The sequence below is a fragment of the Centroberyx gerrardi genome, chromosome 8 (genome assembly GCF_048128805.1).
Source record: "Centroberyx gerrardi isolate f3 chromosome 8, fCenGer3.hap1.cur.20231027, whole genome shotgun sequence".
NCBI lineage: Eukaryota > Metazoa > Chordata > Actinopteri > Beryciformes > Berycidae > Centroberyx > Centroberyx gerrardi.
Genome location: NC_136004.1, coordinates 31,977,302 through 32,001,862, shown reverse-complemented (window position 1 = coordinate 32,001,862; position 24,561 = coordinate 31,977,302). Strand labels below are relative to the sequence as shown.

General features: G+C 41.9%; 2 protein-coding genes across 2 annotated transcripts; one reads left to right on the top strand and one right to left on the bottom strand.

Moving 5' to 3' along the window:
• The first annotated feature begins 2,829 nt into the window (after window positions 1-2,829).
• Window positions 2,830-12,884, top strand: nudt12 (nudix (nucleoside diphosphate linked moiety X)-type motif 12). Its single transcript, XM_071903487.2, has 8 exons — window positions 2,830-2,871; window positions 4,015-4,224; window positions 7,281-7,581; window positions 8,899-9,178; window positions 9,285-9,452; window positions 9,918-10,031; window positions 10,441-10,640; window positions 11,347-12,884. Exons 2-8 carry the CDS (start codon window positions 4,019-4,021, stop codon window positions 11,455-11,457), a joined length of 1,380 nt encoding a protein of 459 aa, XP_071759588.2. The 5' UTR covers window positions 2,830-2,871; window positions 4,015-4,018; the 3' UTR covers window positions 11,458-12,884.
• A 1,403-nt stretch (window positions 12,885-14,287) lies between these two features.
• LOC144539597 (interleukin-6 receptor subunit beta) lies at window positions 14,288-24,259 on the bottom strand. The gene is made up of 11 exons (XM_078285123.1): window positions 24,242-24,259; window positions 24,000-24,153; window positions 23,134-23,216; window positions 22,660-22,882; window positions 19,774-20,010; window positions 18,311-18,412; window positions 17,697-17,837; window positions 17,040-17,165; window positions 16,390-16,474; window positions 15,784-15,865; window positions 14,288-14,969 (listed from the first exon to the last, which is right to left on the bottom strand). The coding sequence occupies exons 1-11, from the start codon at window positions 24,257-24,259 to the stop codon at window positions 14,391-14,393; spliced, it is 1,830 nt and encodes a 609-aa protein (XP_078141249.1). The 3' UTR covers window positions 14,288-14,390.
• Window positions 24,260-24,561: the final 302 nt, after the last annotated feature.

Here is a 24,561-nt window from a genome sequence, read left to right as displayed (position 1 = left end):
ATAAAACGTTATCTGTCCACTACACTGTAAAGCCTCCATCTGAATAAATCCTTTAATCTCTTATTGAGTCTTTAAATCTTTTTTCTGAAGTAAAAAAGCTGCAGGTGAAATAATTTGTCTTGTTTTCAAAACTGTTTCAATTTGTTCAAGAATTTTCTTGAAACATGCGACACTGTCTTGATGTTAGACAGATCCCTCCGTCTGTATTAAAGAGTAACTGAACCCCAAACCCAAATCTGTGGTGAAGCCTGACAGGTGGTGACATCACCTGGCACAAAGACCAGCCAATAGCAGATGGCCAGTTCATTACCATAATTTTCATCATTAGGTGTCAGGCTTCACCACAGATTTGGGTTTGCGATTTAGTTGAGGTGATGTCACTTGCAGATTTTTTTCACTTGCTTTTTAAAAAAACCTCAATACTAGATTAACTTACTTATTAAAATTGGTATTTCAGATAAAATGGTTATTGCAGTGTATTAAAGTGTAAACAAATCACCCCCTGATTATAATGTTTATTTGAATGGATTCATGTTATTCAGTCTGTTTTCTTTAACAAATTAATCGACCAAATCAACATTTAGATGGCTGTTTCTTCTGGTTTTTCAGTAACAGGCTGTATTTTATTTATGGCTCATGTGTTTGTTTCATGAGAATGAGAGAAACAGTAAATATTAACTTGCTTTGTCCAGTTTTAAAGTTTTATATATTTTCCTCTAATGATGTTGTCTTCCTAGAAAGTCCTGATTCAGGTTTCAGAGTGTTTTGGTTTTCAGATGAGCTGCGATTATAAAAAGGGAAATTTTTCATTATGTTGAAAGTATGATCTCTGGTAACATTATTTTGTACATTCTTATATTAAAATATTAACGAAACCGCATGATTCAACCAAGTCTGTTTTTGATCAACTTTTCAGAATTATATGCATCATTTTGGTAATATGTGATATGGAATACACCTAAGAATCAAGTAAGAAACTGGTATGAAGATGTAACAGAGGTAAACTCAGCTCCCTTCTATTTTCAGAGTAGAGTTTACCAGCTTTTATCCTGAGACAAATCTTCATATCATACATGCACACTACATCATAGCATCAAACTGATGTAGGTTATATGAGGATTGAGTCTTTTAAGGAAATATTTGCCATTCTGGGGCAGCTGCCATCTTCCATAAGCACTTTACTCGCCCAACCAAGAGGTGGACATCACAATCTAGATTTCATATCATGTTCCAATATAAGAATTTAATTTGGAAAACATGCCTTCATTTTCTTGGAATCTATTACAAAAAGATCTGAAGCTGAACTCTCTGACCAGAATTGATCAACTTAAAGAACAAATTCTAAAAAAAAAAAAGAAAATCTGAGTCTTCTGAGAAAAAACAAGGGAAACCACAGAAAAATGCATTGAATTGTTTGAGAACAGAGGGACGAGCGACGAGCTGCGTTCAACAACAGCAGTGACAGCAGGAGGAGGAAGTGTTGCAAAGCCGGTGCAGTGCAAACATGCTGCCTTCAGGTGCTGCTCGTAAATTCCCAGTTAAAGTAACTTCCACTTGTTGGAGGGAAACCGCAAAAAGGATCTTATGAAAGAAGCAGTTTTTGGTGGCTACTGTTTTATTTTAGCAGCTTTAAGACTTTCAAACTTTAAAGTAGGAGCTTTCTTTTTCTTTTATAGAAAAATACTGAATGAATGGAGCATCGCAAGTCAAATATGACCTTCTGTTTGAATCAGTATGTACTTTATTAATGTTACTGAATAAAGAGATCTAAAATATATATATATATATATATATATATATATATATATATATATATATATATATATATATTGATTGTAGAAAACTTAAAGGCAGTAAGTCTCAAGATGAACTGCAGTCTAATAATGACATTAAACTGAGTATGGTAGAAAATACAATAAAGAATAACATTACAAATAAAATAATACACATGAAAGACTTAAAGTTAAACTGTACAGTGTCAAAGTGCTTAAAAGATCCTGGGCAGGTTTACATTTCATTTGTTTCAGCCACTTTATTATCAAAACTGGAGGGTTTTCATGTATTTTGCTTTATGTATACTGTCTAAAACAAACTTGACAAGGATGATTAATACAGTAAGCAATACACGTTCCTACTTGTCCTCCAGTATCATGCCAAACATAATATCTCCATGACAGAATATGTAACAGAAACGGATCATGGAGATTACGAGGAGCACCTGAAGGCAGCACAAGTCTCGCCGGTGTCGTTGTTGCTCTTGAATGCAACTCGTCATCTTTATGCAACACAGCAGCTCCTTCCCGGACAGAGGAGAGCAACCGGCAACAACATCAGAGATCTGCGGTGCGTTCGGTGCCGGTTTGGTCGTTTAGCCTTCAAAATAAAAGCGCGAGATTTTAAACGTCCAGAAATACTGGTTTTAATAAGTTTTACACAGTATGACTGACTTAAACCGCTTGTGCCTAAATGTTAGTGTGGTGTGAAAGTACAAGTCTGCAGCAGTGTTTTGACATATATCTTGTGCAGTAGCAGTGAAAGGTGACCTGTGAAGTGTTTAAACTGTGTCGCATGTAGTCCAAAAATTACAAATCTCTGTTTAAATGTGCAAGTGAAACTAAATGATTACAAAAATTCTTAGCATGGGAACACATTGCACAGATTGTATAGTTGCGTTTCGTAGCTTAATTGTGATCATCATGATTTATTTATTTATTTATGTGGAAAAAAAAACGTTTTTTAGTCAAAATTGAGTGTTGTGGATTTGTAGAAATTATGCTTTTATTCTGAAAAATCGGACCGGATGTTATATTGTTGTTCTGACTGGCGGAACAGACGCAACAGCAGAGATCTGCTGCCTGGAGCCTCTGTAAGGTCAGTGCTGGACTTCAGCCGATTACCTGAAATAATAATAATAATAATAATGATTTCTGTTTAAGTGTCTGTAAATATTCTTCTTCACTTCCGCTCTGACTGCAGGAAGAGGAAGCGCTTAGCTTAGCCTACTACTTTTAATACTTTATCTGCAGCTGCATTAACACAGTCACTCATGCAGAGTGGACATGACATAACCTGAGACTCATAACCTGAGACTCATAACCTGTTTCATAAGAAATCAAAGCCTGACTGCAGCAGCTCATCCTGCCGTTCACACTGCAGGACTTGCAGCAGACTCTAATCCAGGACTGTTTACAGTTTAACTGTGTGGACAAATATCAGATTTAAAAACAACAAAGTAGGCTAGATAAAGTCACTGTAAATTCACTAAGTACCACGGACACACTGATGGCTCCTATAGGAATATTTCAGGTGTTTTCGTGGTGTTTCATTTGTTTTGTAACAGCTGAGATTTAACAGGTGGAACTCAAGATTGACTGACAACAGTTTGCACCAATGATGTTAAAGGGAGAGAAATTTAAAAGGCACAGCCTCCAATTATGATGTTTGAATTAAAATCTTTTAAATTAAGTATAAATGCATGAAGAGTCAAATTCACACATGTAACCTGCATGTGTTTTGGGTTGTCAAGTTTATTTGTTCCACACATTCACACACAAATGCATTTCAAAGTGCTTTACATAGTAATAAAAAAAAGTAAAAGAATAAAAACAAATAGATTCAAATTTCATCAGAATTCAAGCTAAACACAGGAATATAGGGGTTTCTGTTTGTAGAGCAGCAAACTTTTGGGTTTGGAGGAGAAACCTCTGTGTGTGCGTGTGTGTGTGTGTGTGTGTGTGTGTGTGTGTGTGTGTGTGACCTTCTATAGAGTACAACAGGTGGTGACATCATCTGGCACCAAAGACCAGCCAATAGCAGAAGGCCAGTGCAGTACCCTCTCTTCACCAGTAGATATCAGGCTTCACCACAGATTTGTGTTTGGGGTTCAGTTCCTCTTTAAATCAGAGTTCGGCGGTGGCGGTGATGTCAGCAGCTGCTCCAGTCACATGACGTCTGATGTCACCTTGCTGCTGCTGTGTGTTTTCCTGACTCCATCCCCGTTCCCCTGTCCCGCAGCATCATGACCAGCCTGCAGCTGAGTGCGGGGGAGGAGCTGCTGGAGAGGTTCCTGGACGCGGCGGCCAGAGGCGACCTGTCCCGTCTGTCCGACCTGCTGTCCCGCTCCCCCCGCCTCCTGGACCGGGCCGGGCACAGCGGCTGGACCGCTCTGATGCTGGCCGCCCGCAACGGACACTTCCAGGTGGTGGAGACGCTGCTGGCACACGGGTAAACAGAGAGAACGGAAAAGCAAAGAGTTGATGCTTGCAGCTAGGATTCAACTGACATCTGAAGGCCAATATAACTGAGTCAAAGCTGCCGATAGCTGATATTATAATAATGATAATAATTTTATTTACATAGCACTTTTCTTAACAAAGTAACAAAGTGCTGAACACGAAAAGATTAAAACAATGACAAAATAAATAAAAAGAAATAGCTTAAAAAGCTATGCAATAAAAGCCAATAGAGAAGAGAATAAAACAATAAGGAAAAAGCGAGTTTGAAAGTCAGTTTTCAATTGTGGTTTAAAAGCAGTGACAGAGTTTTGTGTCAATTTTCAATATATTTATATTTTTTCTGTTTTCATGCCAAAAAATGAGGAATTGTCTTCTTGTCAGAGTGGAAAAGCCTCTGAAGCAGCACTTAAACCATCATGGGACACTAAAACTCTCCACTGAAACCTTTACTGTGGCGCTACCTGGGACTTCAGTCAGGAAGTTTTAAATTACCAAATGCCTCTTCAGTTATGAAAGGACAAAAAATGTCTCTTCCATAGAAAACTCAAGGTGTCAGTGTTAGAGAAAACTAAATGTTTGGTGGCTGAAGTGTTTCCAGAGGGACGAGAGACTTTAACAACACACACAAACACAACCAAAGCTCCCAGGGTCAGTGTGTGTGTCGTCACCAAGGCACACAGACTGCAGTGAGCGCTTAACACACACACACACACACACACACACTCCTCCAAACCCAAAAGGCTGCTGCTCTACAAACAGAAACCGTTTGCAGTAGACTTGTTGTTTTATAGAGATGCAAACTACAAACTAAACTGAATTTCTCTCTCTAAAGAAAAAGCTGTGTGCCGTCTGTCCAACACAAACCCTAACAGCTTTATATTCAGCTGAAATGTAATAAAAGTCTCTGAGCTGAGAAACCACATGTGTCAGGACCAGGTGGGGGGGGGGGGTTAGAAAAGCCGGCAGGTCTGCTCTGTCCTTCCTGTTTTAAAGAGGAAGGGGCGGGGCTTCCACTAACGAGGGCTCAATTAACTCATTGGCAACAGCTGCTCTGCCTCAACCAAACAAGACTGGAACAGAAGATGATTGACACTTGAGTCACCAGAGGAAACAAAGGACTGGGGTCAACCTCCACAGAAAAGTAATGGTTTCATATAATTCAAGTGTCCTGTAAAAAAAAAAGAGTTAAACAAGCACAGATCCTGTACAGACCCACGGTGTGTGTTCAGTTCAGTTCAGTTCAGTTCAGTTCAGTTCAGTTCAGCACTGAAGCATCACCAGGTTACTGCAGGTTTTACAGTTTTTCTGCAGCTGTGGTCAGAAGAACCAGCATGTCGAGGCTTTCAAGCAAGCTAATGAAGCCATATAAAGACACCCAAAGACAGACTTGTTCCCAACACACTTAATCCACAATGGGCCTCATGCAGGAAGCGATATACGAACAAATTTTCTCTTATTTTTGTTCGTATCCGCGATTTGTTCTTATTTTGTTAGCACCCATTGATTTCTGGGATTCACCAATGTTTTCTTATTTTTGCTCTTCTCTTAGGTAAGAGAAAATTTTACGAGTGGTCGAGAGCACTCTTACCAAGATAAGATAAAAGCATCTCGTTTTCACAGTCCACAAATTGTTTGTCCAATGCAAGGAAACATAAGTTTTAAATTTGAGGAACATAAAAAAACGCATGAATATCATATAATCAAATTTTGATTATTATATGTTTTAGAGTAATTATAATGATTGGATTATTAAATTTGTGGGCTAAAGAAATACTATTGGTCCATTGATCCCAATTAAGACTATAAAAACCCTTGGATGATATTGCGTGCGTTCAGCTTCTGATTGGCTTACATACTGCTCTTGATGTTTTGGCCATCAGGCCTTACACAGAGAACGTGATTTCAGAGATCACACAGATCTATTGATGAGACGGATGATTGGCTGCTGAGCCGGTTCAGATCGCCAAGAGCAGCTCTCCAATTCTCGGCCATGTGCCAGAGTATTTGCACGCGGCACAACACCTGCCCTTATATGGTGTTCAGGGGGCGTTACCTATGCTAATAACAAACAATCGGCCACGCGCCTCCAATTTATGATCAAGTGGGATTCATCACTCAGCACACCTGGGTAAGAGCAGATTTGGATGATTAAGATCATCTGGAGTTGACTTCTCTTATTTTTTCTCTTAACAGAAAATTAATAGAAAATGTAAGATAAATTTAAGAGAATGTTGCTGCATGAGGCCCAATATTTCATACAGGTTGTCACTTACTAGAGCTGAACAATGAATCCAAAAAAGATCAATTAAAATCACAATATGAACTTCTGCAATTTCCAAATCGCAGAGGCTGCAATTAATTTCTGAAGAGAGAGCGGGGGCCAAACTGGATTTCTGAACAAGGTGTTTTAGTCATCTTTGGTCCACGGATCAAGTAAAATATTGGTGAAAACCTTGAATTTTTGGGTGAGTTATTCCTTTAAACTCAAACTAGGCAACCACCTTTGTAGTGCTCCTACACTACTGTACATCATATTGGAAATGGACCGCTTGACTGGCCGATATCGCATATGAATATGTGAAACTGCAACATTGAAAAGATAATAATGACAATAATAATTTGTCTTTACATGGGAGGGATCATCTCTGTTAGGAGTGGGACGATCTGTTTATCTCACGATACGATTCGATACGTGATATGATTCAATACAACCAGGATATGATGTGATAAGTAGTATGTGCAGAATTCTGTTTATTTCTGAGACACAAATCTTTCCAGCGATGCCATTGGCTGCTAGAATGTAAACAACAATTTAAAAATGTCATTACAAAGTGACAATAATATAATTTGGATGGAGAGCTTGTGAAACTGTGATGGTCAAGAGTCTCATTAGTGATTACTACAGCAGAATAACATGGAGCTGATATCACCATTCATTTTTATGACCCACGATTCGTATTGTCACATTTTTGCATCACAATATATTGAATTTTCATATATATCGTCTCATCACTAATCTCCTCCTCTCCTCTCCTCCTCCTGAAGCTGTGACAGGTTCTCGGTGAACGGCTCGTCCCAGACCGCCTACGATATCGCCAAGTTCTGGGGCCACAGACACATCAGCGGCCTGCTGGCCCGGGCCGACGGCGGCCCCCAGCGCGTCCTGCCGGCCTCCGACTTCGGCCAGCGGGAGACCTACTTCAGCAGAGAGACCCTGGACCGGCTGAGCGAGAAGAGGACCGACGCAGCCTGGCTGGAGGCCAAGCAGAGCCGTCCGGACTCCGTCTACCTCCTGTTCTCCGGCCTCAGTCCCATGCTGCGCCCCCAGCAGGAGGACAGTCCAGGGGTACGAGCACGGTCCAGCGTTTTTGGGTTGAAGCTGCCATTAGCTGATGTTTTGCACTGATAATCAATATCTTTAACTCTTTTCATGCCCCCAAAAATATCCTCAAAATGACAAATATTCAGTGTTTCTTCCAGAGTTTTATTCTTGGCAGGAGTGGAACTAACCAAACCCAAGAGCAGGGCTGTAGTCCTGCTTAGTCGAGTCCAAGTCAATTCTAAGACCAGGTCGAAAAGGGTCAAGACCGGGACTAAAGCAGATCGAGTCCTATTGACCTTATTCACATGGCGAACACTCGGGGTGGGAAACTCCACCTGAGTCCAGCCCAAGGTTATTATCGTTAACGAAAACTAACGAAATAACGAAAACTAGGAGTGAAAAAACATTTTCGTTAACTGAAATAAAAATAAAAACGAGGCTTTACAAAAAAACGATAACTAACTGAAACTGTATTGTGTGTTTACAAAACTAAAATACATTTTATAACTTTATAAATTATAGAGAAAATGTCTTTAGTTTTCGTCTTTGTCAATTTATTTCATACATAAGCCTAGTATTTTGGGTGGATATGAAGTCTATCTTCCAATTTTTTTTTACCTTTTTGAATCTCGCCCCTGACAAATACCCCATATTACAAAAAAAGACTAAAACTAACACTGAAACTAATAAAAACGAAACTAAAACAAAGCATTTTCAAAAAATAAAAATGAAACTAAACTAGCAAACCCGCTTTAAAAACTAATTAAAACTAAACTGAAATTGAAAACAAAAAGTCAAAACGAAATAAAAATAAAAACTAATGAAAAATGCAAAACTATAATAACCTGAGTCCAGCCCACTCTGTTGAACCAAGATGCATCATACAAACATTTATCATTTCACAGATTCTCCACTTAAAAACATATCTGAACTCCTTGCTTATGTGTAGAAGTAACGCTAGTTTTATATATATATATATATATATATATATACGTATATATGCATGCCAATCTTCAGGGTAGTTTCCAACCCCGAGAGTTCAAAATGGCCGCTGTGTGAATAAAGTCAATTCAAGATTCACGACCAAAATAGGCAACATAACAGAGTACGTCTTTCCAAATGTAAAGCCAATGCTAAGAGAGTTTGTTAAGGAGGAACAGATGAGCAGATCTAGATCCACGTCCATCAACACTAGAACATTATTGCAGATGGAAAATGTTGCTCTAAAAGTTGCTGCTGGGCCCAAAGGGGGCGCCAGAGCACACTAAAGGTACACAGGTTCAGTGGGAGTGGACTGAGTGAATAAACTTGACTCTGTGTGTCTGATTCTGACTCTGACAGGGCGACGCCAAGCTGTGTCGCTTCGGATACGAGACGGTTAAAGACCTGCTGCAGAAACCAGGGACTGTGCTCATCTTCCTCGGAGTGGAGAAGAGCAAAAAGCCTTCTTCCTCTTCCTCCTCCTCTCAGACGGAGGAGAGTATCCGGGAGCCTCCTGCTTGGTTTGCCATCAACACAGACGAAGAGCCGTCTGATCTTCTTAAACTCTGCAGAGAAACGAACAGCTTCTTCCCTCAGAGACCCAACAGAGATCTGCTGAAGCTCAGCGAGGACGAGGCTGGTGAGGCAGATCACAGTTTCAGTTCTACAAACATTTCTCAGAGGCAGAAATAAAATCTCTCTGGTTGAGTTAAACCTCAGCGGGCGATCATCCTTCTTCCCCTCAGGCGTCCTGGCCCAGGCCCGGGCGGTGCTGTCCTGGCACAGCCGGTACAGCTTCTGTCCCACCTGCGGCAGCGGCACCGGGCCGGAGGAGGGGGGGTACAAGAGGAGCTGCCTGAACGCAGACTGCCGCAGCCTGCAGGGGGTTCACAACACCTGCTACCCTCGAGTCGGTGAGACGCTTTCTCTCTATAGAAAAGCTGAATGTCAAATCCAAGAATGACAAGTCAATACTTCTGACTCTGACTCTGAGCTCTTCTGACTCGGCCAAGCGCTCTGCTTTTGTTCAGAATGGTCTCGGGCTCGGTCACTGTGTTTAGTCCTGGACCCTGACTGTAGAAACCTGCAGTGTATAAGATCTGTACTACCAGGCCCTTACGAAAAGTCACATGTGTAAACCCACATGTACTTTGTAGACACATGTTGGTTTTCATATGCAAACGTGAAATTTTCCATTTCCCATGTGAAAATTACATTTTCTCTTTGGAGGTGAAAAATAATGTTTGTTTCACATGTGGAAAAAAACACAACCTATGAATTGAAATGTGTGTACAAAAAGCAGATAAAAAGTGCTTTGACTTCACATGTGGATTTTCACATGTTAAAAAATGTATTTTTCTGTGTGTGTGTGTGTGCAGACCCGGTGGTCATCATGCTGGTCATCCATCCTGATGGAAACCAGTGTTTACTGGGAAGGAAGAAGATCTTCCCAGTCGGCATGTTCTCCTGCCTGGCTGGATTCATAGAGCCTGGTAACACACACACACACACACACACACACACACACACACACACGTACACACTTGAAATCTACCCATACACACACACACACCGCTACTGTGAATATTGTCAACATATTCTTCAGCCTGTTTTTTTTTTGTCGATCCAGACTACACACTGCACACATCCATTTGTCTCTCTCTCTCTCTCTCTCCCTCTCTCTCTCTCTCTCCCTCTCTCTCTCCCTCTCTCTCTCTCCTCTCTCTCCCTCTCCCTCTCTCCCTCTGTCTCCCTCTCTCTCTCCCTCTCTCTCTCTCTCCCTTTCTCTCTCCCTCCCTCTCTCCCTGTCTCTCTCCCTCCCTCTCTCTCTCTCTCCCTCTCTCTCCCTCTCCCCCTCTCTCTCTCTCTCCCTCCCTCTCCCTCTCCCCCCCCCCCCTGCAGGAGAGACTATAGAGGAGGCGGTGAGGCGGGAGGTGGAGGAGGAGAGCGGGGTGAAGGCGGGGCCGGTGCAGTACGTCTGCTGTCAGCCCTGGCCCATGCCCTCCAACCTCATGATTGGCTGCCTGGCCGTCGCCGTGTCGACCGACATCAAAGTGGACGAGAACGAGATCGAGGAGGCTCGCTGGTTCCCACGGCAACAGGTCAGCGCTCCACTTACCATAAACACACTTAATAATGATTATTTATATAATTATAATGTGTATTCTTATTATTATTCGCAGTAGTAGTAGTTAATAATCTATTTATTATAGTATTTACTATAATATTTAAAGTTATAAATTATATGAATATTATATCTACAATATATCAGACCATTATTGCTACTGTGAATAATAACAATAACGACTTTAAATATGTTCATAATCATATCAATAGAATAAATTAATGCATAACTATAATTATAAATATACTAAATATAATACTAATCAAAATAATGCTAATATTCTGTTTGTATAACACTAACAGAGTTATGAAGCGCTTTACAGGCAAAATAAAAATTGAACAGTATAAGCAAGAAAAAAGTCAGAAATGAATTAAAATCAGAGGGAATAAAATTGGCAAATACAGAATAAATATGCATCGGTGCTTATGTTTATTTATGGTAAGAATACCTTGGATATATTTTTTCTGCCAAAAAAAGTTTAAAAAGTTTTGCCTTTCAAGTTGTGTTCACATTGTTTTTGTCATTCAATGATAACCTGAATTCTTTTGCTATTTTACCATAATATACATTTCATGACTATTTAAGCATATCCTGACAGTAGATATCACACATCACTGTTCATCTGTTCTACAGCAGTCAGCATCGCTCCTGTGTGACAGCCGTCTGGTTTTCTTACCTGACAGGTGATTGATTCTCTGTTCAGAGGAGCCGGTCCAGCCTTCACTGTTCCTCCCAGACAGACCATCGCCCACCAGCTGATCAGACACTGGATCGGCATGAACTCTAACCTCTGACCTCTGACCTCTGACCTCTGACCCTCCCGGCCAGCCAGGAGCGGATGGGATGAAACGCCAACAGCTGACCGGACTGCAGCCGCTTTCTGAGGGCAAAGCTGCTGCCGGTCGAAGACTCTCCCAGAGGCTCCGGGTGTCGAAGAGCGCGGTGCTTTGATTTGGTTTGTTTCCTCAATCAAATCACTCACAATAACAAAACAGCACGGCTTCTATCTGGAATGCTCCGCCCTTTATCCCACCCACAGTAAAATATACACTCACCGGCCACTTCATTAGGTACACCTTACTAATACTGGGTAGGTATCAGCTTTCAGCTCAAGTGTCAACCGGCTACCAAAGTGACATCCGCCTCCAGGTTGGACGTGTTGCATTCTGGGATGCTTTTCTGCTCACCACAGCTGTAAAGAGGTTATCTGAGTTACTGTTGCCTTTCTATCAGCTCCAACCAGTCTGGCCGTTCTCCTCTGACCTCTGACCTCTGCCATCAACAAGGCATTTTTGCCCAGAGAACTGCCGCTCACTGGATATTTTCTCTTTTTCGGACCGTTCTCTGTAAACCCTAGAGATGGTTGTGTGTGAAAATCCCAGTAGATCAGCAGTTTCTGAATTACTCAAACCAGCCCGTCTGGCACCAACAACCACGCCACGTTCAAAGTCACTTAAATCACCTTTCTTCCCCGTTCTGATGCTCGGTTTGAACTTCAGCAGATCGTCTTGACCATGTCTACATGCCTAAATGCATTGAGTTGCTGCCACGTGATTGGCTGATTAGATATCTGTGTTAACAAGCAGTTGAACAGATGTACCTAATGAAGTGGCCGGTGAGTGTATATCAAAGGGAAAGGCAAAGACAGCGCTGTGCAAAATGGGAGAGACGGCAGAGATGAGATTCCTACTTGAGAATACCGTTCTTCTCAGCTGTCAGGTCTGAGTTTTTAAATAAAACTTGCCCTTTATCATCAGTTCAGACAGCAGAATTGTGTCATGATTTCCCCAAAATCAGCATATCATCACCATGATTCCACTGAAAGACGAGAAATGATAATATTGAATTATCGCCCAGCGCTACAATACCATGAGATTGAGAAATGTGATTTTCATTGCACTGAATCTTTAACCGTCTTACAGTACTTGATGAGGAAAACTGACTTGTGGCTTGATCCTAAAACTACTCCACTAATAAACTCTTCTAAGACGATGAAACAGAACGGTTTAAAAATGTTTACAAATTGAAATAAATGATCAACATGATTTTATAATGATATACAGTAAAGATATATGATTTTATTGTGTAATGACAAAGCATATTTATTAAAAATCAATTATTCTACACATCTTCAGAATGCCTCTCTTCCTTCTTTCAATTCACAGATTAACATTTACAGGTGCACAAATAATACATGATATTCAAAATGTGATGTTACAGGTCATCAATACAAAATAAATGAATTAAAGAGACAAATGAACGTTTTCAACTTTTTATCGTTTTCTTTCTTTTCTTCTTTGTTCTTTATATTTAACTGAAAACTTGCTCCTGCTGCCGTAGTACTCTTAGCAAAACGATCGACAAAATGATTTGTCTTACAAGGTTTCAGAAAGCGACTCTTCTCTCTCGTCTTCACAGCATTTTCCTCTGCAGAATGACTCTTCCTCCACAGCTTTTCTTACAAGGATATACAGCTTTGCCATATACAAATCGTTGGTGAACCAAACTGAAATATCTCATTTTGTATATTTGTTGGTATGTCATGATGTTAGCAAAGTTGACTTTTACATATAGAGGGTCGAAGTGGAAGTGCAGGCCGAAGCCTTCCTGTGATTGACTAGCGGCTAAGAGGCTAACGTGATTTTCCATCGACCACGAAGTATTCTGTCTTTTGCAACTAAACAAAGCAACGAATCGTGCTGAGATTCACCTCTCGACTCACTACACAGCATCAGCTTTTAGACGATTTGCACATTTCTGTTATTTTAGGGCGTAGAAACTTAAGAGAGAAGACGATGGAGAACTACGAATTAAGAACTAAGAGCGTAGAATGAAGCAGCTGTTGAAGCAGCTGATCCTCCAGCAGGTTTTCACCTGTTCAGATGCAGTTTGGGACTTCACTAAAGTCTGAGTTCAGCCTCATGAGGAACTGAAGACATTTATTCGCTGTAGCTGTGAAGCTGCAGCTAGCTAGCTAGCTAGCGGAGCTTGTTCCCTTTGCAGGAGATGGAACATCCCAGCTAGCTAAAAGCATGCTGGGTAGTGTAGTTTGGTAATTTTTGAGAAATTAAGCCGAGCGAGATGTGTTGATGCTTCCTACAACATATTTTAAAATCAAAGCCTTTTTAGATTGTTGATATGAAGTAACTTCCATACACTGAGGGGAAAGGTCAACCCTAGCATTGACAGAAATTACATCAACTCCGGCTCCCTATTATTGATCTGTCTGTGACTTCCTGTGAAGTATTAGAGGTGTTTTGGCTGTCTTCATCTGTCAGGAAAGTGACAGAGTGTTAAAGGATAAGGCCGGTGTTTTTTAATACATTTCTTACCGTCAACAAATCCTATGAAAATAACAAAATCAGCAATGAATAAGCCGGTCATAAACACGTTTTCCATCTCAGGAAAGTAGTTCCGTAGCACAGAAAATAGTCCCAGGCGTAATGAAGAATTTGTTCCCATTTGAATTTGATTTGGTAATAACTACAACAGTCTGACTTTTCATGGTAACAGTTAGCGATTTTTAAAATGTAAACTATGTCTTTGGGAGCTGTATTTAAAGGTTTTTAGCTTACAGTTGGAGCCAATGACTTCCGGGTTGAAGGCTAAAAACGGTACGTGGGAAGTGGGAAAGTAACGGGAGTAGAGCAAACGCATTGTTGATTTTGTTATTTTCATAGGATTTGTTGACGGTAAGAAATGCATTAAAAAACACTTATCCTTTAACTTAATCTTTCTCACAGAGAACATGGGAACGATCTGCCTGTTCGCCCGCTGCCTCAACAGCAGTTTTCTCCATGAAATAAGAGTTCAGCACGTATTCTGTCTCACAAGCCAGCTGAGGAAGACCGGGACTCTCTCCGCTTCCCACGCTTTCCTCAAAAGGACATTTTACATTTTCTGTCTGACGTGACGTCTGAGAAACGCCGACCTGTCTGCTCTCTTCCTCTTTCTCAGGAAAATGACCGTTAGCCACATGGTCCGTCTGACACGGCAGCAGAGAAACGCTCTCCTCAGCTGTAAAACCGGCCGTTTCAGGAAGATGGCAGTTCACCACGTAGTCAGGGTTATAGGACTGGAGAGAAACGACGGCTTTGCGCTCTACAGCAGGAGTGTCAGCAGTGTATTCTGAGTCAGAGTATTTGATAATGAGGTGACTGAGCGACGGCGGAGGTGTGTGTTCATCTAGGTCCTCATCCGCGGCGGGTCGGGAGTCCGGTCCGACCACGATGAGACTTTTCTTTCCCAGTATATCCGTCACCTGGAAGTCTTTTATAGCCAGGATGTTTCTCTCTGCAGATGTTTTCTGTTGAGGGAAACAAATTATGAGACAGACAGGAAAAGTGTTGTCGTCATTTCAGGACTTTTGGATTCATATGATGATAGTTTTTTTTTTCCACTTAAGGCAAAAATGAACCGGGACCGTGCCCCCCGCCGTCGTTGACGGAGAAGTCTAATTCGGCCTTTACTCTTTAAAGGCCCAAATTAATAATAACAAAATGGCGCTCCCTATTGAAATGCTCTCATCGTATTAGTGGCTTTCTTTAGCTAGTGATTTATTAAGCGATTATTGAGTTGAAAATATTTTATGTAGAGTTAAACATGAGTTTGACAATTTAAGGCTGTAAAAGGTTATTCACACCTGTAATATCTGTAACCACTGAAGTACAACAGAGCTGCACTTTGAATTATGACGGGTTACAAATGTTTTCAAAGACTTATTTTCCATCAAGGCAAGGCAATATATAGCACATTTCATACACAAAGGAAATTCAAAAAGTGCTTTACACAAGATATACTGTATAAGACATTAGACAAGAAATGCAGGATAAGATGAAGAAAAAACGAATAAAAAGAGATAATAAAGTGTAAAAGAAGAGAGAATAAATAAAAAATTAAAATGCATAAAAAGAGAATAAAGATCAAGTTGCATAGGCAGTGCACAACAAAAACGTCTTGAGCCTAGTTTTAAAAGTGGTTAAAGTCTACAAGCCAAAATCTCCAAGAATATATCTTAATGTACTCAAAATGTACATTGTTGTATGTTTGAGGGCCAAAGCAGATTCTGAATGATTCTAAATGGATGGACTGTAAGTGAAGGTGATGGAGCAGCAGATGACCTGGTGGTTCGTGTCCATCAGCCACCGTCCGGTCGCGCTGCCCTGCGGGCCGGAGATGGGCGGGAAGAAGTACGACTTGTACCTGCACAAAAACAGAATAGAATAATAAGAATTGCTTTTTTATTATCAAGTACAACAGATACACAAGGAATTAGACCAGGTTAACAGGTGATGGCACGAGGTGTATCTTCACAGGTAGTGCAGATAAACAAACACAACACAAGACAAGATGTGCTGTAAAACAGTCGGGGTAAGAAACTGACTTTTTTCAGCTGCATTTTTTCCCCCTTGATCTGATTTTTGGGGGCATTTTGGTCCTTTTTAGGGTTCAATTTCATTGAACTATGAAATAATACACTTGCACTGCATACAGGCAAATAAACACTCAAGTAAATATAGTGCAAATACTATTTATAAGTGTTTTCTAAGATTTACAAATGTGAATTAAGTTTTGTGAAGTGAAAAAAGAAATCATACCTCAGCCTACAGTGGCCCACAAAGGACAGTAGTCGAATTCATGCATTGATATTTGACTACTCTGTGAATGTGTGTGTGTGTGTGTGTGTGTGTGTGTGTGTGTGTGTGTGTGTGTGTGTGTGTCCTTACACAGTCCTGGACAGGATGGAGACGATCAGCACGGTGACAGCCAGCAGCAGCAGAGGCGTCACTGCAGCCACTGTCGTCGACTCGTCTGCAGAGAAAAACACTTCAGCTTCCTGCTGACAGCTTTTATTGAAAATAATAATAATAATAATAATAATAATAATGATAAACTTTATTTATATAGCACCCTTGAAATGCAGCTCAGTGCTTTACCATAAATAGAGGAGAAGACAAATTGAGGTAAAATACAGAGTGAGAAAAACAGATAAATAAAAACAAGTAGGCAGTTCAGAAGTCATGTAAAGCACAGTGAGACAGAAGCAGAAAATTAGCAAAAATGAAGAACAATAAAAACAGTAACTAATTAAAAGCAATATTAAACTTGAGATTCTTTTTAAAAGTGCAGAGTGTATCAATGGTTCTCTTTCCTGTTAAGTTCCATTTCACAACGTGGGAGCCATGAAGAACCAGGATAAAAAGCTGGCTGTGTGTGTGTGTGTGTGTGTGTGTGTGTGTGTGTGTGTGTGTGTGTGTCTGTGTCTTGCTATATGTTATAATGTGAATTCTGTATTAAACTGTAGATCAGCAGTTCAACTGTTTTGGCCGGTGAGTCGTGATGACAGGAACTCTTCAGAGGAACCACTGAAACTCACCAAAAGCTGTTCTGAAGGGGATGATCACTCTGGAGGTGTTATCAGCCAATAGGAGGACAGAATACTCAGTGCTGGGTGACAGGTTGAGGAAGGTGTGCTGCCATTGGTCCGGCCACACCGGCAGGGCTGGAAGAGAGAGAGGGAAGTTCCCCTGCATTCAGGTGCGTTGGAGTTATGATGTAATGATGACCTTTAACCTTCTCAACATGGTGGAAAAGTTTTGTGTCTGTCAGCGGTAGGAAAACACTTTCATACACATGCAGCTTCGCTTTATTACACTTTTATAGTTAGTCAGAACTCACATCCTCCTTTTCAGGAAGTCTGTTTTGTTTTTTCTGCTCGTCTTCTGGGTTTGATTTTCCACAGAGGGGAGGGATTGTTCAAAAGTCTGTGACTTTATCACCGATAACCACTAAACCACTAACCACTAAAAATACACTGTTTCCTGGAAGTAAAAGTAAAGGGATTTTATATTTAAATACAAGAAAATAAAATGTTGTACATTTTGGGGCATTTATTATTAAACAGGTGTGTATGGTGACATGGAAAATTAGCTAACAAGGTTAAAAAGTCATTTTTCATTTCATTGTAAATACAAAATGAACCCAACCGTCACTGCTGGGATGGAGTGAATATTGGAGGAAAAGAGTTTCCTACCTCGTTCCTCTGAGTCTCCTCTCAGCACCAGTCTGTATCTGTCGACTCCGATTGGTTCCTTCTCCCTCTGCCACGCCCACTTGACCGCGGCGGTGGTTTTGGTCACGGTCTCGATCTTCAGTCTGACCGCTTCCAGCAGAGCTGCGGAAAAACAAGAAGAGCTTCCTGCAGGATTCTGCACTGAAAACAATGCTAGACATTGCAAAGTATGTAAAAAAAATATATTTTAATTGTAGGAGAATAGGAGAGTAGTAGTACAAATGTTAAAGTGAATTTTAATGTGAATTCTACATATTTTCCTACAGATGTATACACATATACATACATATATAAGTTGAACATATAGTAATTTATGTTATAAATGTATATTATGTCAATAATTTGTCGTTATCCTTTTCACAACAGCAGGATCATTAAAAGCTTGTTAGCATTTTGTGACTTCCAGATAATTAAATTATGATCATGCAGCTGTTTGACAACTGTGAAAAGATTTTGGGCGATTCACATCAATTATTAGAACAGAAAAAGCAACCACAGAAAATGTCGATGTATTGTTTTGCTCATAGAAACTTTGTGGGCGTGGCCTATTTGAAACGTCATTCGTATCTATTTACCGCCGTGCTCCAGGCTGGCCGGCAGCGACTGAGGAGCGCCGCACTGCTGGTGGGAGACGGAGGAAACACTGATGGAGTAAGACTGAGCAGAGTCCAGGTGATCTGAGAGAGTCAACAGACACGAACCAGAACACAGACACAACAGACTGACTGACTGACTCATTATCAGCTGTGAAGTGTCGTACTTTAGCATCTTAAAGTCGAGATGAAATGAAAAATGCCTTTTTAACCCTTTTAGATCACATCCCCGGTCATATTGTGCACCTATTTAACAATATATGCCAAAAAAAATACAAAAAATCAATTTCATTGTATTCTTATATCAAAATTCAATCATGTTTTCTTCCTGTAAAACGAAATATGCCGTGTGCTTATGTAAGCATGCCCGTAACTAATTTCAACCAATAATATCATGACATCCACCCATCAATCAATCTTCAACTTTTAGCGCACAGAGCTAAGATTCATTAGTTAGCTAGCTAGCAGCAGCACGGTACTTCGGTGTGTCTTCAGGTGTTAGGACACGCCCACTTTTCAACGTTCAAATCAAATTCCTCCCAACGTTACGTCCCGCCTGTCTTTCCTGTTTCACTCGGAAATACGTCACGATACGGAAGTTAGATACTCTCGAAATGCCGTTTCATCTCGACTTTAAGATGTTAAAAGCACAAGGATAAGATTTCAGCAGAATTAGGACTGGAAAGAAGAAGAAAGAAAGACAGAAACAAACACTGTACTTTAGCATCTTAAGATGTTAAAAGTCTAGGGATAAGATTTCAGCAGAATTAGGACTGGAAAGAAAGAAAAAGGAACAAACAAACAAACAATAAGAAGAAGAACCCGTGTGCTGACTAGTGATGGACGATCTGTTTATCTCACGATACGATTTGATTGGATATGAGGTTCATGATTCAATACAACCACGATGCGATGTGATAAATAAAAGCTCAGTGTCAAGTCTGACTGTGCAGAATTCTGTTTATTTCTGAGACACAAATCTTTCCAGCGATGCCATTGGCTGCTAGAATGTAAACAACAATTTAAAAATGTCATTACAAAGTGACAATAATGTAATTTGGATGGAGAGCTTGTGAAACTGTGATGGTCAAGAGTCTCATTAGTGATTACTACAGCAGAATAACATGGAGCTGATATCACCATTCATGTTCCTGACAGCAGAATAACATGGAGCTGATATCACCATTCATGTTCCTGACCCACTATACGTATTGTCACATTTTTGCATTGCGATTTAATGAATTTCGATATATCGTCCCGTCACTAGAGCTGACAACTTCACTCTGATGGTTAGGACCAAATTTTTCAGATGGACAATATAGAAAATTACAGAAGATGATTAGGGTCACATGTGAAAAATGTATTCGAGCTCAGAACTCGAATACATTTTTCACATGTGACCCTAATCATCTTCCGTAGAAAGCAGGTGTGGAGTGTGTCTGTACCTCGGGTGACGGTGGCGGTGAAGCCGTCCGCTCGGCTCCAGCGGCGGGCGGCCGGACGGCTCTCTGAGCTCCACTGGACGACAAAATGACTGACGGGCAGAACAGAGGGCGGGGCCGGGTCCGAGGCAGAGGGAGGGGGCGGGGCCTGGGGAGGGGGCGGGGGCGGGGCTAACTCCCATCGGACCTGAAGACCCTTCTTACCCGGAGAGACCCACAGGTTTCTCACTGAGGGGAGAACTGAAGACAACAACGGCAAGATTATTAGGAAAATTGTCACGGATATATTCATTAGCGGCGTCATCAATAAGAACAACAATGAGATCATCATCATCTGTGTCATTACCATAATCGCCACCAACATAACCGTCAAAACCATTAAAGGAGAATACCGTCTTTTAGAGTTAAACCCAATTTACTTCTGTTTATATTAGTTTGCATTTCCCCAATCATTGTGCAATGCATGCAGTTAAGGGCATTTTATATTTTAACGAAAATAGCGTCTCTGCACGTAAACTGATGCTATTTGACGCGGATTTGAGGTTGAAAACTGTCTCTGTAGGTGTTGGAACCTGCCCAAGAATCTCCAACTTTTGCGTCGAGTCTACGCGGAGTCGTGCGCTCTGATTGGTCGATCGTAGGGGCTCCGTCACATATCACATCCCGCTCCTCCAGCTGCACTGCTATAGTGGCGTCCATGTTTGTTTTTACCACTGATTGTCGTCACGTCTGCTTCCTGTTCCTCTCTTCTTCTACGTTTCATTTTGGTGCGATATGATTTTTTTTAAAACACATGAGAAATGTTTATCTGGGCTTTATAATCTGCTTGTAATGTATCACAATGCAGTTCAAGTAAAGTTTTACCCAAACGGTTTTAGATATTATGGTATTATTAGTATATTATATATTTTGGGAAAACAGTGAGAGAGCGCCACCTGTGTTTCTGACAGGCGGGTCATACTGGGTGTCTCTCATTTTGACTTAATATCTCAGATTGTTGCACTGCATCTTCTTCTGTGATTGAGACATTTGGCAGGTATTTTCTGTTGATTCATCGCTGCTATCGGCTTCCGGAGTAACTGAGAATATACTTTAGACACCTTGGAATCCACAAAAATCATGACATTTAATTAAATTGTCATGTCTGCCAAGTCACTTTTTGAAAAATTGCACCGTTGTCCTTCAATATATCATCTGAAGAGGAGGAAGCAGAGACGTTGGGAGAAGGATTGTGGCTGAATTATTGCAAATATTAAAAAAAAAAAAAGACTGAAGATGATGAACAGGCAGATATGAAATTAGACATTCAACTCAGAAACACGGCTCTGCCCTTGACATTTGAAATGTGAAGCACCTTGTGAAATACAGCTGAACTCGTCACATCGTTCAGCTTCACAGATATTTTTGTTCTGTGTTTTCACAAGCTGAAACTAAACTGAGCATTGGATAGGATGAGAAATGTTCTGTTGTAATATGAGAGTGAAGTTTTATCTGTTGATCGTGTCACTGCTGCTGCTTCCTTCTCTGATAACAGTCTCTCACACACACCCACACACACACACACACTCTCTCTCACACACACACACACACACACACACACACACGCAGAGGATGTTGCACAACTGCAGAACTAGTTTTAATCTGATAGTGTCAGAAAGTGTCAACACACAGGCTGATAATCATGATTTGCAATTACACAGTCAGTTGGATGGGTGAGAAGATTGGCTGTGTGTGTGTGTGTGTGTGTGTGTGTGTACATGTGCGTGTTTCAGTTGACACACACAGTACCAGAATCATATTCCTTTGAGAGGAGGCATAAATACTGTATGCAAAGAGCTTGGCACAAAGAGTTCGTCCATTCAGAATGTGGTTTTTGCACCACAACTTGATTTGCATAAATTCCTTCATGAATAAGATGGAAACTCTGAAAGTGACTCGCAAAAAATGCACAGATTGCCCTCGCATCGTAATCTCAGGGACTCTGACCTCAGTGTTTCAGTGAGTTTCCCATCTGGACAGTGAAGTTTTGTCACTTTCTTGTATACAGACAGAGAGGGAGAAGGTGTAACATGCAACAACAGGAGCGAACAGGATTTAATTTAATTTAATAATCAGTAATATGGACTCTTTAGTAACATTGAACTGGCCATAGGAATCAGCTATGGTGTTTTCTATAGTGTTTCTATAGTGTTTCTATAGTGTTTCTATAGTCATTCAGTAGCGGCACTGCTGCCGGAGAGAGAGCAGAGAGAGCGGACCGGAGAGAGAGCAGACCGGAGAGAGAGCAGAGAGAGAGCGGTCCGGAGAGAGAGCGGACCGGAGAGAGAGCGGACCGGAGAGAGAGCGGACCAGAGAGAGAGCAGAGAGAGAGCGGTCCGGAGAGAGAGCAGACCGGAGAGAGAGCAGAGAGAGCGGACCGGAGAGAGAGCGGACCGGAGAGAGAGCGGACCGGAGAGAGAGCAGAGAGAGAGCGGTCCGGAGAGAGAGCGGACCGGAGAGAGAGCGGTCCGGAGAGAGAGCAGACCGGAGAGAGAGCAGAGAGAGCGGACCGGAGAGAGAGCGGACCGGAGAGAGAGCGGTCCGGAGAGAGAGCAGACCGGAGAGAGAGCAGAGAGAGCGGACCGGAGAGAGAGCGGACCGGAGAGAGAGCGGACCGGAGAGAGAGCGGACCGGACTGCCTGTTTAGAAGACTGAACCCTCAGCAGCTTTGAGGACAGAGTGGAGCGCCCGGCACTGATCAACACCTGAACCCTGCTGATATTCTGCTTATTTTGTGCAGCGACAGCAAACCTGCGACATCAATCTAATGTAATAATAATAATAATAATAATAATAATAATAATAATAAAGATAATTATGATAATAATTCCTGATGACAGATCCACTCACGGTGCCGTGTGTGTGTGTCCACGCTGAGCTGAGCGGCCGGGCCGCGTCCCGCCGTGTTGAAGGCCGACACGCTCACGCTCCAGTACCGCTCCTCCGCCACCAGGGGCGCCGTCAGCTCCGTGACGTCACGGATCACGCTCTGCTGCGGCCGCCGCTTCTTCGTCGGCCCGTAGCTCACCCGGTATCCTAGGATACGACCTCCGGCCTCGTGGAGGTCAAGAGCCTGCAGAGAGACGAGATGTAGAAGGTAAGAATAAAAGACAACAACGCAAAATCCAACAAACTGTTAGGATAAACATTAAGTGGATGGGAAATGTGAAAAATGAGCAAAATCAAAAAAAAAATCACGCTGGAATTGTCCTTTAAGGTAACTAGGAACTGAACAAATGGGTCTTCAGGTGCTACGTGTAGCATTTCAACATCAATAAAAATATTTATCCAGATAACAATTCCAAAAAATGTTCTACAATCTACCTTCCACATCAGATGAAGGAGAAGAGATCCACCAGATTCAGTTTTCTCCAGACGGTAACACGCCTCTGGAGGTCTGGAGGGCGCTGGGAAACAAATCGGCGGAGAGTTAAGACCAGCAAGTTTTTATGTGACAACCGTGACCTTTGGAACGAATTTTAAGTTTAATTTTAATTTGTCTTGTTAGTCACAAACTTGCTGCCTGGGGGTGCCGACCTCTCATGAAGGGACTCTTCTCTGCTGCAGACTCATTTTGGCTGATAGGACAGGTGTATCTTTACATCAGATTCTCGCCTAGTGCAGCTGTCAGATGGATATTACCAGACTTACTCATTGGTACATATTTATTTATAAGTCCATCCTTGGTCTGCTCCCCTCTTACCTTTGTGGGTATATCTCACTCAAAACTAGTAATTATTGTTTGCGCTCAAATGACACCCTCTTACTGTCCGTCCCTAAGGTTCGCACTGAATTTGGCAAACGGGCCTTTATGTTCTCCGCCCCTGCAGCCTGGAGCCACTTGCAGACAGATTTGCAGCTAGATGAGCTGATCCCGATCAGGACATTCAAAGATGTAGTGAAGGGTTTGGAGGCAAATTCAGCTGGAATTTGTAATTGCTTCCTTAGCTAGACCCGTTTCCTCCTGTCTGTCTTTTAGGCGTATGACTCTGTGAGTTGCTACTGTATGTTTTGTTTTATGTGCTTTTAATGTTTGCTTGTATGTTGTTTGAAATTCTGTATTGCTGCTATCTTGGCCCGGGCTCCCTCGAAAAAGAGATCTTGTAATCTCAATGGGACTCACCTGGTTAAATAAAGGTTTAATAATAAAAAAAAAAAATCTTTTGCTGTGTGTGAATGTGAAGTGTTACCCCTCTCCAGCGTCCTCCCCGTGGCGTCGGCGCTCCAGTCGCTCCGGTAGCCGACCTCCCGCCTGCAGGCCACAGCAGACCTGTAGACGGTGAAGGGCTGAAGGTCCGTTATCCTGTAGACCAGCGTCCCGTCTCCCTGCACCGAGCCCGCAGCCTGGAGTCAGACACAGACACGAATTAACCGTCTGTTCAATTCACTCGATTAGCCGTTTACAGTCGCCGCCGCCCAAAGAGCTGTGGACCTCCAATATGGCCGCCATCACCTGAAAGCCCTTTCTACCTGAGTCCATGTGTGACTGGAGTCGACTCTGTAGCGGAGCTGACAGCTGCTGAACTCCCTGCTCACCCAGGACACAACAACAGAGTCTGCAGTGGAGTTTACTACAGTTAACACCGGCTGGAGAGGTTTGACTGAGGAGAGGAGAGGAGGAGAGGAGAGGAGGAGGGGAGGAGAGGAGGAGGGGAGGGGAGGAGAGGAGAGGAGAGGAGAGGAGGAGAGAGGAGGGAAGAGGAGAGGAGAGGAGGAGAGAGGAGAGGAGGGAGGAGAGGAGAGGAGAGGAGA

Excerpts from the sequence above, each read along its gene's own strand:
- nudt12 (XM_071903487.2), top strand. The coding sequence starts at position 4,019 with ATGACCAGCCTGCAGCTGAGTGCGGGGGAGGAGCTGCTGGAGAGGTTC. Across the intron at positions 4,225-7,280 it reads GAGACGCTGCTGGCACACGG|CTGTGACAGGTTCTCGGTGA; the intron begins GTAAACAGAGAG and ends CTCCTCCTGAAG. Across the intron at positions 9,453-9,917 it reads CACCTGCTACCCTCGAGTCG|ACCCGGTGGTCATCATGCTG; the intron begins GTGAGACGCTTT and ends GTGTGTGTGCAG.
- LOC144539597 (XM_078285123.1), bottom strand. Across the intron at positions 23,217-23,999 it reads GGGGAGGACGCTGGAGAGGG|CGCCCTCCAGACCTCCAGAG; the intron begins GTAACACTTCAC and ends TTTGTTTCCCAG. Across the intron at positions 17,838-18,310 it reads GGCCAGCCTGGAGCACGGCG|CTCTGCTGGAAGCGGTCAGA; the intron begins GTAAATAGATAC and ends GTTTTTCCGCAG.